At 33.6% G+C, this 18,760-nt stretch overlaps 1 protein-coding gene across 1 annotated transcript in view; it reads left to right on the top strand.

Moving 5' to 3' along the window:
• Mctp (multiple C2 domain and transmembrane region protein) overlaps positions 1–18,760 on the top strand; it is a 253,990-nt gene that overhangs the window by 212,083 nt on the left and 23,147 nt on the right. The window contains exons 7-8 of the mRNA XM_085943140.1: positions 11,428–11,579; positions 14,255–14,413. Coding sequence (XP_085799266.1) covers positions 11,428–11,579; positions 14,255–14,413 — 311 coding nt within the window. The remainder of the gene's footprint in view (positions 1–11,427; positions 11,580–14,254; positions 14,414–18,760) is intronic.

The following is an 18,760-nucleotide window of genomic DNA, read 5'->3' as shown; positions in this document are numbered from 1 at the left end:
CCGCATATTGCTTACAGTATGAATAATATCGTTGGAAATTGTTACACTGCACAATCATTGTAAAGTCAAATAATGGCAATTTATTAGGTCGTTAAATTCAATTCAGGAATCCAGGTCACATAAAAAGCCACCAGGGAGTAATATATACTGAATTCTGTCATTCAGGAACAGTTATCCTGCTCACTATAGGTACATTCATATACGTTGCCTCCTTTCCTCATCTTTATTTACACAGTTAAAACTTTGACGTTAATATAATCTTCTATAATCTGAGGTTGATATTCTGAAAAGTTTACAATTTACAAACATCAGCTTATGGCTTTCAGTCACACAGTTATATCCCTCCCCCATGTCAAAACTGATTCCGTGTGACGTAAGATAGACATTTATTATTTCTTGCTTAACTGTGAGCAAAATATAAACTGCCTTAAAGCTTTATTCAAAAACATGACTGCTCAGATATCGCATTTTTTTTAAACCTTAGAAGTACAAACTACATCAGCTGTGCGTGAAAGTTTTTTTTTATAATGTACGAATATCATACTGAAAATATCGGATACGTGTCAGGTGCAAAGGCATATTTTAATTATTTAACTATAACACAAGTTTGCTGGTTGCAATAACTTTTCATTATTATATTTTAAATTTTTGTAATCAATATATTGTAACTGTTTGTTTCCTTAAAGGGGGACATGCTCAGCGTAGGTCAAAATGGAGCTTTTCAAAAAATCGGTTAGGTACACATATTCAAACACGAGCGTTAACATCATTTTACTCCCTACTTCAATTATAGTTTGTCAATGTATGGCTACGGCCGTATGTTGTAGCTTAACGTAGGATGTTTATCACAATTGAATGGTCAAAGACATAGCTTATAATCAATATCTTTAGAATTACAGTATTACCTCGTTTTTACGTGCCCGGAATTCACGTTTTCCCGGCAATCGCGTGTATTTTTTTCAGTCCCGATGTATTTCAGTACATTTAATACCCGCATTTACGTTTTTATTTCCCGCGATTTACGTCGGAAATATTCAAAATATGCGAGTTACGCGCACTTGACAATGATTGGGTCGTGAAATTCGAACGATTTTTCAATAAAAATTTTAATTGAATGTTGTTTTTTAATAAAACGTTATTTTTTTAGAAACATAAAATTTAAATGTTCTTTTTTTCAATACCCCCCTTTTACATTTTCCCTCCAATTAGGTTTTTTTTCTTCAGTCCCTTAAAAAACGTAAAATAGGGGTTATACTGTATCTTAAAATGTGTTAATCTTGCCCACACAATCACAGAGATTATCAATATAATTTTGTATCGTAAATATTTCACTATAATAATGTCGGCATAAATTATACTGATGCTTTTATAAATGCGTTTAAAAATTAATAAATGTAAAAAATCTTAACACCACTGCACATTTATGTACTGAAATATAACTATATTCTAAAACATTAGAACGAGAGGTTCAAACGAATACTATTTTATGTAATAAAAATACTTTATGCAGTCATCAAATGTTATAGTATAAAGGATAATAAAGCTTCAAAATTATATAAATAGATTATCTACAACGTTTAAGAAATGTCCAGGATCATACTTTGAAAATAGAAAAAAAGCTCCATTTTGACCCACGCTGAGCACGTCCGCCCTTAATAAATTAAATTAAATTAAAATTAAAAAAGCATTTGTATTAAATTCTTTCTTAGATTTTACTTTTAAATTAATATCAGTCTCGTTGATCTGTACAAGAAGTATCCACTTAAAATTTGTTAATGTGGTGGTAATCAAGCAAGGATTAACAATATAATATTAAAGTACCTATTATCTATAAACTATATTATTCTACATCATCAAGACAATGACAGTAAACTAACTCATCGCTAGAGTAGGTACGCAAAGCATTGGGTTACAACCGCGCGAGGGACTTAAATATTAGTATGATAGCTGATGGTAATTAAATTCCTATTTTATAGCATTATAATAATACCCTTCAAATAGATATATAGATTATACAACTAAATTTAAAACTACCAACTTGTATAAACGTGACATGCGCAATAATTATGAGTTCTTGAAAGACTTTAAAAACTTTAGATTTTAGAGTGAAAGTTTATTTTAAAATATCAATCATAATATTACAATTGTTGGGTTACAATTGCTACCATGAATCTATAATATGAAAGCAAGGAAGAATAAAATATTTTAAAATCAGTAATTAGTTAGTGTATATTATTATTCTATTATAATAAGACATAATATGTGGGGGGGGGGGGATTATAGCATTTCATTTTGTAAATGCTGCAGGGCCCGATTTTGTATTACAGTGGGGCCCAATATTTCCAACTATGCCACTCAGTAGCAGTACAAAGACATTTTACTTCCACTTCATTGGCATTAGACAACACATGCAATCTCCAGATATTGCTGAACTGCAGCGCTTTTTAGATTGTGTTGCTCCGTCAATCTATTGCTTGCAAAACGACGCCCTCTTCGAGTACATATACCGTAGACAGTGGCGCACCCAGGGAGGGGGCAAGGGGCCCTGGCACCCCCCAAACATGAAAATTATCGGAATGATTTTAAACATTGAAATTGAAAGCCAATAAACTATACCTTGGGCCTAAACAAATAACACGGCAAAAAAATGATTTGTAAATTTTGAAAATTGAAAAAAATGGCAATGAATGACTAACACAAAAATTGACACAGGCAGATGTCGATGGATCTGAAAAATAATACATATTACATATCCCTAGAACTATTTTGCAAACTGTTATTGATTTTGTGATGCAATTTTGATGTATGTATTTACAATGGAATATATTATCTTCTGTGTGAAAAAAAAACACTAATGTCAGGTTTTTTTAGAAACCCAATCCCTAATGGAACTGTCAAAAAATTCTCGGTGTCCACCCGAATTCCGGAGTGGTGTAGGTCATGGCTGGGGAAGGCTGACAGGGCTCTAGCCTGGGGGCCCGGACTGTGGGGGGCCCGGCGTGTCGGGTTGACCAGATAAGTGAAATAAACACACATCATAAATTAGCTTTAAAAAGTCTCCTGCTATTATGCTTCATGACCATGAACATTTTCAATTATATAATTGTGCAATATATTTTTTGATTATTAAAGAAGATGTATTTAAAATCGCCAATAATTCACTGTATAAGTACCTTAATTTGAACTAAAACACAATTTGATAAACGTTAATATAGTGTTTCACACTCCCTTTAATCTTAACGGTATGTAGGGGGCCCGCCAAATATCCTAGTCTGAAAGCCCGTTTCAGGATGTGGGGACCATGGTGTAGGTACACCGAGTGCAATAGACAAAAGACCGATAAACGAGAAATTATGCTTTGAAGAAGAAAAGGAGTCTATGGGACTAATTTACATTCTCCTCCTTGCCCCCCCCCCATATAAAATCCTGGGTGCGCCACTGACCGTAGACGTTATCGTTAGGTTAGTTAGAAAGCTTTCAATAGTTGTCCCTCCTTTATTAATATAACTTTCGTAGTTTTATATATACTATATAAATTCCCTGCACGACGATGGCATTCTAACATCGTATCTAAAACTGTTCTCAATAGGGTTGTGTAAGCACCAATGAAGCTTTGATAATACTACGTCAGCATTTTAACTTAGTATCTAAAACGAGTTTTATATTAAGGTTATATTGTTTTATTATTTTATAATACCGCCGTGCTACGAAATATTTTGTATACGAATCATTTTATGATTTTTTTTATAATACTTAGACAGGAAAAGGTGCTCACGGGGATGAAAGCCTTGCACCACAAATGAAAGCGGTAACTAAAATGTATATCGTAGAAAAGGGTCGTGGTTGAAAATACTTTTTCCCGTGTTTCACTCTCTTTTGTTTGCTCAAAATTACTCGGCATGCTTAATTGTCAGACAGAAAATTAGTTCTATAAACTCGTTTAATTAGTTAGTTAACTGGGAAAAGATTTATTCGGTAAAGGTAAAATGGGATAGAAAGAGAAAACACCTATTTTAGTCACGGATGGTGCGCAACATGACAGAACCCCTTGATTTTTTAGCGTAAAAAATAATGTGAATAATGACTCTGGAACAGTGTTGGAAAATAGTCTTATTTTTTCTGCGCAACCGGAATCCGTTTGCAACTTACGAAATATTTAAACTATTTTATCTCTCGCATTAAAATGTTTACGTTTTTTTCATTTGGGTGGTACATATACCTCATTTAATTATTTGAAGATGACGATCCTAATTATTAGAGCTTCTCGATATTATATTTACAATCCTCGAGATTCGTTGAATTCAAGAATGTCTAATTATCGAGAATACTAGATAGGTTTTTTGATTTCTCTAGATTTCGAGAATTCTGGAGATTTTTTTATTTACGATTAGTATTATAATAATAAGTATTTTTTCGAACAAAAATCTGTCTGAACCGAAAGTCGTGGAAATTCAATCCTAACTTCCGAGTGGCAAGAATTTATTAAATTCTCATGGATGATTAAATATTAATGAAAAAAAATCTCGAAAAACGAAAAACAATATTTCTCATCATTTATCGAGAACTCTTAAGATCAGAAATCTCGATTACAACCTAGAATCATATTCAATTCATTGGTGCAGCGGGTTTTAAAGCGGCCGTTTATCTGTTTTCAGTTTATCTGACATTAATCGAGACCCAACACGTTGAACTGATCTATACAGAATTTCTTTTACTCCAAGTTTACGCGATAAATTTACGAATCTGAGAAATTAGGCAAATAAATAATATCCAAATTTAGTGCAATATATGCTCAAACTAAGAGCATACTTCAGTGAAACGGCAAATATTTTTCAACTATAGGTACGACGAAATTTCAGACTGGCTGCCGATCGGAGAGAGAAAGTCGAGTAGTGTACACGTAAATTTGTTTTGTGATGGCGTCGGGGAATTAATTCTTAAATCGTGTAAAGATGACTAAAAAACGTTACCCATTTACTTGAAAAAGAAAACATGTCAATGAATATATTATTATTATTATTACTAATAGAACAATAAACATAACATTCAATGGACGCATGTTGAATTTTTATGACAAATTATGTTATGTTCTGCACGCGTCGTTTGGACAATCTTCGCGTCGCGTAGTCACGATCGTTTTAGACCGTGCCCCAGCTGAAGTATAGCCTTAATTGGTAAACAATGTATTTGGTATATTGATGACATGTAACAATTTCGCGTTAGTATCCATTAATAAACGTTTTCATAGACGAGATCTAATGTAATGATAAAGTCTAGAAGCCATCCCAAATTCCTAATAAGTTTACCGGACAAATTGCTGAATCAGAGAAATTAGATACTGAAATAGTTCGCAAGATTTTGTGCAAAATAAGCAAGTCTACGAGGGAAACGTTAACTAATGTGTCCGGATAAGTGACGTCACGCGGTCACGCCAAAGTGTCAAGTTTACCAGACGAGACAAGAATCGCGTGCATTGTGAGGTCGGGTCAAGCCCTGCTTTCACATCAATTAGCGACGAACCCACCTGTAGGGCGATTTGAGGGATAACCACCATTGACACTGACGAATGAGAGGGCCACGCGTTCTTGTGCTTTTAGCCAAATTGGCAACACACTAAAAAAAGATTAACGGAAACTTGACAGTGAAATTATCATTACCGGCAATAATTAATTATCAATGGCACGATCTTTTTTGTCACACGCTTACGTCAACTCTGTTTAGCTTTTTGATACAGAAATAGAAATTTTGCATACTAACATACAAAATATTATTATATATTATTATCTGTAAACAGCGTAAATATTTTCATAAATTCATTAATGTTTTATTATTAATGGGTTCGGCATAACGTTCGGCGATTCTAAATACATGTTGACAAAATAAAAACTTCAATATCGAATTAACATTATGAAATTGTAAAAATTTAATACACTGAGGAATGAGTTAAGACTGTTAAGAGTGTATATAAGTGAAACGGCAAATAATTTTCAACTGTATGTGGAACGAAATTTCGGCCGCGTTGCCATTCGGAGAGCGATAGTCGATCTGTTTGCACGTCAATTTGTTTTGTGATGGCGTCGGAGGAATATATTCTTAAATCGTGTAAAGATTACTAAAAACGTTCCTTACCTACTATTATTATTACGAATATAATAATAAACATAACATAAAAAGGACGTATGTTGAATTTTTATGACAGATTTTATTTCGTTCGGCTCGCGTCATTTGCTCAATCCGCGCATCGCCTAGTCACGATCTTTTTAGACCATGCCTCAGCTGAGGTATAGCGAAACAATCCACACCTATGCAATTACCTAATTACAGTGAATTAATCATTCTATTATAATATGCAGTTATAATATTTTTTCATTATCATATATCTTGTTGTTATGCCTTAATATTATCTATTGATTCGATGGTCACAGATTAATTGCGAACTTGTATTGGCTGTCTTTGAAAGGAAAAGAGTTTATGACCAAAATTTGTCACGAAATAATATCGTAGGTAATGTAGGTATCAAGTGAAACATTATTTGCAAGTATGTGTTCGATTCTACGATAAACGAGCATCTAAAAAATAAAAATAAAAACTAATTTTAAACAATATAGAACATTCAAAACGTCGTATTAGCTGAATTTTCTTTCAGAACAATGAATCGATGCTGATCGTGGCGTGCGATGACTTTTGTATATTATATGGATCGTATTAAACTACTAATTGATACGTCATATTATTATTATTTACGTAACATAACTTTTGTTTCTCTTTTTATCTTGGCCAGTGGTATGCAGTATTACGAAATGGTAACTCTACAATATTCTAATACTTCGTATTTACATATTATGAATAATTAATTATATAGAGCAATTAGAAGAAACGTTCTTACGCAAAAAAAAATCTACATATTACTTTATCGCTTAATGCTGGAGATGCTCCACATCTTCAGCATCTATGGACCGTACGCCACTGATGCTGGTAGGTATATTGTATTAGGTATGCACATATTTTGGTGTGTGAAGATGGAACGGATCCGAACCCCCCCTTTTTTGTGCGCGCCTGCATACAATCATTTATTGCATGCTTGATTATCATTCTTAGCACAGGTGTAACAGATGACTCAAGTATGATTTTAAAAAAATATATATTTCATGTTGGATAAAAAAAATTGTGAGTTAGATTGGTACCTAGTATAAAGTATTGTAAAATTATACAGAATTTCAAATTACGCATAAAAGATGAGAGGCTCTAACTCCCACACTTTTTAATGTTTAATTTTGAAAATGGAATCCTTAATAAATTGCAATGATAACACTGAAAGCATTTACATGTTTAGGTAGGTACCTACTTGGTCTAAGATAAGAATGAAATTATACGGTATCGATTCAACTCCATTGCATTGTTAAAAAGTAATCAGAATTTCTAGTTGTCCCATTCCCCCTGTAATATAATAATATTTATATTATTTATATATAACCTATAATATTTTTTATTTCTATCCGACACCGTCCATGGCTTATCATCACTATCAGGGAAGGTATCGGAATGTCTTCAAATTTTATTGGAATGGATGATAATATACAATTTATACTTTATAGCATATTATGTGTATCGAATTACAAATCTCTGACTATATAGGAAGTAGGCGAAGATTGAGCGTGACAGAACAAATTAAAGGAAAAGCGTTGCCTTGATTTTAGTTTTTTATTTTTGTATCATAGAAGAGAAAATATATAGAATTGATATAGGTACTCGTAAAGATAGTAGACGAGGAATTTTAATCAGTTTCTATCTACTACTTAGTAGTTTTAATTCATTTCACTATTAAAATTTTTTTTTTATCGCTGATTGAGAATTACCATACCTAAGGCTTTATATAAAAATAAAAAAACTCTTTTTTCGTTGGAACTTAAACATATTATGTATAAATCATTATTTACGTGTGCATATTTAAATTCTCACCAAATATTAAATCATAATGTAATAATCTAAACATAAATAATAATATTAAATATATTATTTAAAAGTACCTATAAGTACCTAACATCTGTTTATTTTCGAATTGCGTGACGTCCAGTTGTCCCGGCGCCAAATCGTCATAGACCCTCGGCCAGGGAACTCAAAATGAATGGGAACTGGCTTACCCTTCGAGGCAGTGGTGCATTTAGTGACGTAGAGGCCCGATGCAACGACTGATATTGACCCCCCCTACTATAAAATAAATTAACAATTTCGCGTCCATAAAATCTACTATCAAACATATTTTTGAAGAATATTTATGAAAACCAAATATTATTAAATTTATATGATGATTTCTTATTGAAACATTTTTAAAAAAATACGATATTGAGCATATTTTTGGAGCTTAAGTTGTGAAAACCTTAAAACGAAAATAATATGGTGTTTTTACAAAATTAAGCTTGCTTGATCATATTACGATTTAAAAGAAAACGATGCGGGAGAGAAAGCGCAAACATTTTAGTCACTTAAGTTCGTTAAAATCCTTTTACAGCCGGTGTTTCTTAAAAATACAAAGAAATATGGCGTAATAAAAAATGTAACTGTAAGATATTGCTTGGAAGACAAAGCATTCATTGCGAAATTATTCAACGAAAAGTAAAACGCAGGAGTGTTTAATTTTCATTTTAAGTTATTTCTCTTCAAAATAAGTGTTTTTCTTTTTCGGAAATATTCTACATATTTTAAATAACAGACATAAGGTATCGTTGGCAACATTAAGTTTAAGACCATCATTATTTCGAACGCTTCTTGAAGTATTTTGTTTTTCACAACCCACACAAGAAATAAAAATGTGTTTTCTTTTCTACAGTTTTCTTGTGTAGGTACTATAATGTAAGTAAGGTAATAAAAAGTTCATCTAATATAGTACTTAGAGCTCGATGCCTCACTTAGGAGCGTAAGTTCTTAAGATACGCGCCAATTTTTAAAAGGCCAATAACTTAGATTACATCTCCCATAGTATCCATACAAATAATAATGTGTCATATAGCAGATCTTAAATCTAATGAAATAGGCAGTGGCCAACAAAGAAACCATTTAAAATACGCTCAAGTCACGCATAACTAAGTCGAGCTAAATTAGCAACTCTGGATAGTGTTTATTTCCATGTTAATCCAGATGGTTCTGCATCGTGCTCTTGGTCTGGATACCACTGGTTTTATTAGTATATTCCAAATAATGCTGTTCTAATTCTTATCCCTCCACTTTATCCCGGACCAGTTGCATCCGATCACTAACGCCTTGGACAATGAGCAACTTATGAATGTTGTTTAGCCTGTAACATATACTGCATTCTCCCTATGCACACATTATAAATTCATACTTTTCATTGCGAAAAATATTCCCGAGGTATGCAGTATTTCTGTGTTTAGCGGTAGCAATAAATTGGCTAATTGACTCGTCTTCTAATCTCCTCATTGGTAATGTCTGAGGGCAGAACAGGAAATTCTCATCAAATGCCGTTATCGTCGTTAACATCATATGACCATAATGTAGCACCTGATCGCCCTCCACCGTATAGGTGAGTTGGAAATACTATCACCAGTTTGTGTACTCAAGTTTCGGATGAAACTACCCATACTCAGTATGTGTGGCCCAATAAAATTATTCCAAAAAACTTGTAATGATATCATCGCGAGTCGCTGTTCTGTGCACTCGCCAGTTGGTAGACTTTCAACACTATTGATATTAAATGCGCGCAAACGAAATAGCACTTGAATATAGGTATATTTTAATTTATTAGTCTATTGCGCTCGAATTTATGAATAATATGTCATAAATTTTGTGTCGCAGCACAGTGGTGAGATGACGCACAGGCTTAGGCTTGTTATATGACCGCTCAAAACATGTTTAAAATTTAAAAAAAGATACTGTTATTCATTTTTGTTAACAAGAATATTGTAACCTAACAGAAAAACAACTCATAAATTTTAAATGTGTTTAACATTTTATAATAAATGGGACTATTCGACAAGCGAAGCTCAGCGTATTTTTAGCGATCCTATTGAAGCCGATACACAGTCTGAGTTCCCTGAGCCGATACGTATTTCAAATACTAACATGGAGTTGGTTTTAGTTTCAGTTGAGTATGAAACTTTTACGCACGCCAAACGCTCTATATAGTATTTCAAATACTAGTAAGTATTTTGGAACAAGTTTCTCTACTAAGTATTTTTATACTGGTAGTAAGTATACTATTAGTCTTGAAAATCGACCAGTTTTCTCATCTCTAAACTAATGATAGACTAATGTGTCGATTTCAAAAGGGATGTTTATTTTTCGTGCTTAACCACCTCAATCCTGATCTCGATCTCAAGGTCTGGGCTCCAGTCTTCTTGTTGTCGACGGCAATCGACGTATTTTACATAGTCCACTCTCTTCACCGGCTTGTGCTCAATATACCTATCGACAACTATAAAAACTTTTTCGCAAATTCGTTGTAGTATCACTTCTAATGTTATTCACTTCGGTCAGTAATTAATATTAGTACCTAGTATTCGGCATTTTACGGCAGTAAAACTGTATCGTCCGCATATTGAAAAATACTAAACCATCTTCCATCAATATCTGTGCATTTTTATAATAATCCCAGACAAACTTTATTTTTAATGCAACTGATGCGCGATCTCAATGATAAATTCGTGTATTTTAATAATTGTTTCCTTCACGCTCTAATAACGTATGTAAACTAATAAACACCGTGATGACCATAAATCTTTTAGTCTATAAAGGATGTGTCTTTTAAGTTAACCTTTTTTTATCAAAAATTCACATCTGTTCTTTATTTCGACATCCGTACATTATGTTCGTTGAAATTTTGAAAAACAGGAAATTAATTCCTATGTACCCAAAAAATACTGCGCATAGATTGGGACGGAGAAAAAACTGTTACGTCTGATTCTAATAGGGACATTTTTTGGTACAGTTCGGTTATGAGGAATACAGCGGAAAATACATTTTGAAAATACCCGATATATTGGATTAGTGTTAGTTTGGGTTAGTTTAGGTTAGGTTAGGTTTGGTTAGGTTAACCTAACAAATAATCCAGTATATCGACTATTTTCAAAATGTGTTTTCCGCTTTATTCCTCATAACCCAACTGTACCCATTTTTTTTTATATTGCAACTATAAATCATTAACCCCGTAACTCTCTGTTACTGAATGAAACCCAAAGAAGAAGATTGCTTTTGCTACCTACATAGATTCAATTCTGATTAACTTTGTTAATTGAATTTTAATTTATAAACAATATAGTTAACCGCCTTCAGTTGATTGCCGTACGATCGTAATAATTTAAATTATACCAACGTAATGTAAATATGTGTGGGAAGAAGGTGTCTGACAAAAGGTCACGATGTGTATATAATTTTCAATCAGCATTTCTAATTTAATTTTGTTGTTCTTCCCAGTATTTCCAACGCAGCACCCGTCTATGTGACGTCAACAAACGCCTCAAATGTCAGATATGGAGTTCCGTCGTCACCATCGTGCTTGTGGAAGCCAAAGGCCTCACAGCGATGGATCAGGACACTGGATCGAGTGACCCTTATTGTAAATTTAGGTGAGTGAAATTTTATTGAATTAGATACAATTTTGTTTTTCGCTATTACAATGGAGCCCTTCATCGTATTACGCTCCAGCATCTTAGCACAGGGAAAATACAAGTGTTTTCTGTCATGAGCTTTGCTTAGGGCAGGGGTCGGCAATCCGCGGCTCGCGAGCCACATGCGGCTCTTTGCCAAATTCCCAATTCACAATTTTTACAAAATCTTTTGCAAAAATTCACAATTTTTATTTTTTATCATTGATTTGTACACTTATTATCGTATATTTTATATAATGACATTATCGAGAAACTAATTTTTCATCCGTGATGGTTGATGCAAAAAGGAATGATTGTTGTTGTATTAAATCCGCCCATCGCAAAAGTCGACTAATTAAATTTTTCTCCATTTGATATTTCAACAATAAAAACATATATTTACGTTAGTTTTATTCGGAAAATCTTCTTTTATTAATTAATTCATTTAAATAAATCATATTTATAAAAATATATGTAGGTATGACTCTCAAATTTTTTTAACCGTTTTGCCACTCATATTTGACTCCTTTGGTCCAAAAGTTTCCCGACCCCTGGCTTAGGGTATGAACATTCGATGGGGCGCCTAGGCAATCTTGGGCCTTCATCTCCTTTATATCTAGTTCCCATCTCTGGGATTGCTTGAATTTATTCTTTCTTGAGAAGCTGGCCTCGGTGGCTTCGTGACCAACCGAGGCCAGGTTGAAGATCTGGGTAAATTATCTGGGTGATTTTATAAAAGTTTTCGTGCATACGCAGGGCAGTCCGTCGATTCTAACCACGTCGTGGGCTTTCGTCCTCTGCGCAGTTGTGGGCTGCTATCCTTCTTTCCACAGTCAGTTTTCATGTTTCCGTCTTCTTCGATCCGTGATACTGATGGGGCCTTACTGGTGTATGTGTATATGCGTTAGTTGGGTCTTGTAGTGTGAGCACCCGTTGTACGTACAGAGCACGTATTCAGGTTCTCGGCGCTTAGATGATTGATGCAGTTCCCTCGAGTAGCAATTTTTCTTTTTTGCTTAGCCCTTGATCTTTTGGTTTGGTATTTGTTATTTTGTAATACCTAGGGTGGGTGGGTTCTGAGACTTTTACTTGAGTCAAGAGTCAGACTGACCACAATCTTTTGTTATTTAGATCTGTCATGAGATACATGCAGCACGTATATATAGCATAGCTGGAGGGTGGGGGAGTGGTGCTGCAAACAACTATCCGTAACACGTATATCAGCCTTGTGAATCGTCTCTCCGTGATCACATCCATCACCATTGACTGACGTGGCTGCTCACGTTTGTGAACTGACTAGTTTTAGTGTGTTTGTTACGCGATCGCACCAATGAACCCCTAAGATTCAGCGAAGAAATAGATTCTCAAAACGTAAATATCAAGAAACTTGTAGGCCTTGGAAAGATATCGTGTTCCACATGTGCGTTGAGCAAATGGCATTTGATCATCACAAAATACACCACTAAAATGGTACTCTAGGTAGGCAGAATGCATCCGCTCCACATCCGTGTGAATTCCAATTTTACTAGAAATACTGCAATCAAGATTTTCATTCTTCCACCTAAACCAGTGTTATCAAAATATATACCTACATATTTTATCTTTTTACAGTGTGTTAGCTTATAGGTGAAAATCTGCCATTCTTGATCTGTATTTCCCTAGTAAATATTTTTTTAAATCAGCAGTATGTATCAGTTGTTTATTCTCTCTGTGTGTAGAATTACTTTAACTTGTGTCCGGTTAATTTTACGTAAACACTGTAAACAGTAATAATAATTGTGCGTATACATTTAGGCCGTGAACAGTAATTATTCAAACAACAGTTGGCAGAGTAGCATTGAGAAGGTAAAGTAAATATTGTAATTTGTATTCACACAATAATACTAATGTATAAATAAAACATTTTAAAAATTTGTAATAAAAAATACCGGAATACAGTGGAAAGACAGAAGAAAATAATTGCAAAATGCAATGAAATCTTATGTTATATTTTCAATATAAAATTATTAAAAACCAATTAAGATATCTTATTCAAGTAGGTACAGGAAAAATCTGTACCATACAAAAGTGGGTATGTAAGTAAGTACTATTAGGTACCAACCCATCATTATTATCACATATTTAATACAAATCAATTTCAAATGATCTAATTAAATCTAATTGGAACATTGCAATTTACAAATAAGCGTCTCATCTCGAATAAATAAAATACATACAAATTACAGTTCGGTGAAATACTCGACGAAGAACGTGTCATCCGGTCTCAATGCTACTTTGCCATCTGATATTTGAATAAATGTTCACGCCTATAATTTATACGTACAATTGATAATATGTAACTATTTTAATTCACTCGGTAGATTTCTCACTATATTATTTAATGTATTTTTCACAATTCTTATTGATATTTTCTCTTACTGACTGTATTAGTTGTTACAGCATCGTATTGATGTGCATCTGTGATGTCAATAATGATTAAATAAATAAAACTGGAATATTCGTCAAAATGTCCCTTAGACCCTGTTAACATAGCAATCTCTAGTAAATGCTCCATCTCCATAGAAAAGTTTTTCCTCTAACATCTTTATTTTTAATCTAAATAGACCCCCCGACATGTTCCATTAATAACCCTTTGTGCATTGTTGTTTTTTCAGATTAGGAAACGAAAAATACAAAAGCAAAGTGATATGGCGGTCACTGAACCCTTGCTGGTTGGAACAATTCGACCTACATCTATACGATGACCAAGAGCAACTCCTGGAACTCACGCTCTGGGATAGAGATAAGCAATCAAAGGACGACTTTCTTGGAAGGTTTGTGGACAATCGTTCATTAGTGATCGTAATCGAGTTTATTCTTCTAAGACCCAAGTCAATATTGGATGTAAAGATATATCATAGAATCAGCATTTCTCAAACTTTTTCATGATGCGGCCCCTTAAATTTAAATAAACAGTTTTTAGTGACAACACTATTCACCATTAATTATTTCGTGTCTATCATGGATAAATTGTATTGAAAATAATATAATATTATGAATACTTACGGTAAAAACATATAAAAAACACAAACAAGTGAAAACAGGGAAGTTTTAAGAAAAAAATAGTCCATCTAAATGAAATCTTTAAAAAATATTGGTAGCAAAACACAGTTTTTAATTGTTAATCAAAATCAAATACGATGACGTTTTTATTTTTAAAAAAAATTAGAAAATTGTAAGAAAGGTATTCGCAAATTTAAATTACTTCTTATCATAATTTGATAAGGGAAAGGAGAAGAAATCTTAATGTCCTTTTTACCCATGAATTTATTGTTAATCCATTTGAAGATGAAATTTCCGTTTTCCAACATTCTACTTCTAAAATCTCCCACGGTCTGGGAGGACTGCACTAATGTGTAATGAGAGAATTAGGGTCATTGAGGTGACGAAATCTTCGGAATGGAGGTACCGCGACAATATCAACGGTCCTCAACTCTTCATGTTGTTTTCATCGAATACGACAAATACAACACATTCTTTACGTTATTCAATAGTTCTATTACGAAAGCTATTACTATAAAAACTGTGTATGCCCCCAGTTTTAGAAGCACTATTATAGATAGAAGATCTCTTCACATGATCGGGCTGATTTCTATGGAAGGTAAAATACAATGGCATGAGTTAACTAGTAAAGATTTTCGTCGTTTTGGGATTTTTAGAAAAATAAAGAAAATGTATACTTACGTAGGTAGGTATACTTACATACTTTTTGCCATGATTAGCGGTCATGCCCATTCTTCTCACGCAAACACGCCGAACTCGTATTTTTTTGTTGGGTTAGGTGCGATTATGTTGTATAATAATGCTTAATCTCAATTGATAGGAGCTTATCGCAATTAGAACGGACACCCTTTCAATCGTGTAATATATTATTTAATATATTTATATACCTGGTTAAAACTCTTATATGTTTCCATAAGTAGGTATATTATTTTAAGTTCTCAAGATTGACATTATATTCTTAGGTGCTGAACGCTATCGATCATCACCATTGCGATCAGTTTAAAGAGAGTTTGTTTTGAAAGCTTCTTAATTTCTTAGTTGGAACCAATGTTCCCTGTAAGGTGTGTGCGTGTGCGCGCGCACACCTACAAAAGTGTCTCCGCACACATGTTTTCATCCCCCGCACAGTCCTCATATAAAAATATTGTAAAATAAAGTTTCCTTTGCCAGAAAGCTCGAATGCACGAAACCATCACATGCACAATTCTTCAACTTATTTCTCGGAAGGTGAATGTAATTGTTAATAAAATTACCTATATATCTGTGCAAAAATTCTAATTTTATACGTCAAATATCGATATGGGATGAATCTACTTAAAAAATTATCGTTGTTAGTGTTATTATTATATAAAATCACTGAAATTAATAAATACCTAAAAAATATAAGTTTTAATGAAAAAGTGTATGTCTGTATTTGTGGGGAGGAGGTAAACTGCTCATATGCGTTGATGATCCGCACACACAATAGAAAAATTAGAGGGAACGTTGGTTGGAACATATGGACGCACGCAGCCCTAGTCTTCTTGCATCTTTTGTCATTACATATGGAAGCCAACATCCAACCGTTTTCAATCACCCAGACTCAATCAGGCTCTCGGTCAAGCATGATACTAACGTTCTTGTCTAATTGCACTGGCTTACCGCACGTGCCCACTATAACGTCTGTCCATTATACTAAATGTAGGAGCCAGTTGGCGCGGTATGCGGTGGGTAGCCTCTCGTTCACGACTGACTTCAAACACTAAATGAGAGGCTGTCAGTAAATCAGTCGTTCACCATCCTGTCAACGCTTCTGTTTATTCAGCTGGCATCATTCGCGAAAAGACAAAAGCGAGTCAGACAGACGCAACCGTGGATCTAGAGATGAATAAGTAGCCCTTTAGGTCAAGATTAAGGGAATATTTCGTTCACGGTTAGTCAGCTCGTGGCCAGGGTTGAGAAAGTGATGAAGGACGAGGATAAATTTTGTTGCTATTGACTTAAATAACCCATCTAGAGATATAAAATGTGATTGAAGTGAATAATATTATGTTCATATTTTAGTCACTAATTTTGCACGACTTTACTGAAACTGACGGGATTATAGAAATGAAACGGCTGTATATATGGGGGTTTAAAATCAATACTCATTTGAATGAATTTTTTATTTCTATTTTATCGCTAGATTATAATAATATGTGTTTTCAAAATTGTAAAATAGTAGTTATATTGGTATGTATCTACAATCATAACACGAAAATTAGCCCAAATCATTTAAGGCTTATACCTCAGTTGAGGCATGGTCTAAAAAGATCGTGGCTAGGCGATGCGCGGATTGCAAGTCGCGGGTGCAAATGACACATCCCGACCGAAATATAATTTATCATATAAATCCAACATGCGTCCATTTAATGTTCTGTTTATCGGCTGTGCATATATGACGGGTGGTGGTGGGCACTTTAACGTATGTTCTATTAGTAACAATAATAATATATTCATTGACATGTTTTCTTTTTAAAGTAAATGGGTAACGTTTTCAGTCATCTTTACACGATTTAAGAATTAATACCCCCGTCGCCATCACTTAACAAATTGACGTATTGACACCTTAACGTTCGCTCTCAGACTGCCAGCGAGTCCAAAATTTCGTCGCGCCTATAGTTGAAAATTATTTGCCGTTTTACTGAAGTATCGTCTTAAGTCGCGAGCTATCGCTAGATTATAATACGTGTTTTCAAAATTTAAAAACAATAGTTATATTATAGGTATGTATTCACAATCATAACACGAAAATTAGCTCAAATCATTTAAGTAAAATAATATAGATACTGTCTAATTTTTATCCGATGTACACATTTTTTATATCCAAAAAATCATAAAAAGCAATAAAAATACTAAAAATACCGACAAATTTTAATTGTATTGATTTTCGATGTTTTACTTGCTATAAGCTATAATAATCGTATCCACTTGAATTTAATACAGGTTCTCAAAATAGAACTCGGCACAGAACTCTCGAAGTCAATAACGGCCGGCTATTTCCGCTTTCCGATCTTTTGGCATTAAATCATTAAACTCATATCGTACCTAAATAGCGACAGGTTTTAATGATAAGAAGAAAACATTTCAGCTATGCCTGAACTTATTATCATCCGATATTGTCTCATTTAAGTACGCTATTACAATCCGGCCATAAAGAAAATGCTATCATCCGTTCAAATTTTACAGCATATTTTATATCTTCCGAATTGTTCTTCTTTATCTTATAGCAAATAATTTGGTCAACGTATTATTATTTTTTTGAACATCTATCTGTCGGTTCGTGATTTAGATATGTTTGCCTTTTCAGCCTTTTGATTATTATTGTGATGGCACAAAATGTTTTTTTTTATTTTTGTCTGTCTATCCGGCTATAACTCAAAAATTACAGTACCATTATTGATAAAACTTACATAGATTATAATATACTATATTGTTGGTACAAACTTGACGTAGACACGAAAGTAGAAAAAAAACTCAAATACTTAACTCATTTGCAACAACGTGAGGTGGCAAAGCACGCGCTTATAAACCGAACATATTATTATAGTGACACAAATCTTTCTTTCCGTATTTCAAGTAGACGTTGTCGAAGTCACTAGTAATGTATATTAACAGTGTTAATATGTATTACAGAAAATGATACTTTTTTTATTAGTTTTCATAAAACATCTTGATGTGTATATAAAGTAAATAACCATTATTCGCTCAGTATGCCTAGTCCAAGGTCAAAATACATAAATAATGAATAATATGTTATATGAACCAATGCTAACATAAATAGCATTTGTATTATTGAAGTGTCCTACGTTAATTATCGGTAATTGTTATTTTCTTGAGAGAGGGGTTTGTGCGGGAATTATTAAACGTTTTTAGTAAACTCATCCGATTTACGGTTGCAGTTAACTGGAATAAACATGCTGTCCCGCTTTGACATATTCCTCAAGCAATAAACACATGTTAGATCTAAATTCAACATTGGTCAGTACGATGTAGCGCGTACTAGAGGTGGGAAAACTGGTCGATTTTGAAGACTAAGTATACTTACTACCAGTATAAAAAAATACTTAGTATCGAAACTTGTTCCAAAATACTTACTA

This window comes from Rhyacophila brunnea, unplaced genomic scaffold (genome assembly GCF_057557595.1).
Source record: "Rhyacophila brunnea isolate RB1 unplaced genomic scaffold, BYU_Rbru_1.0 scaffold_15, whole genome shotgun sequence".
Taxonomy (NCBI): Eukaryota; Metazoa; Arthropoda; class Insecta; order Trichoptera; family Rhyacophilidae; genus Rhyacophila; species Rhyacophila brunnea.
Note: the sequence above shows the minus strand (reverse complement) of the source record. Positions and strands in the feature narration are given on the sequence as shown.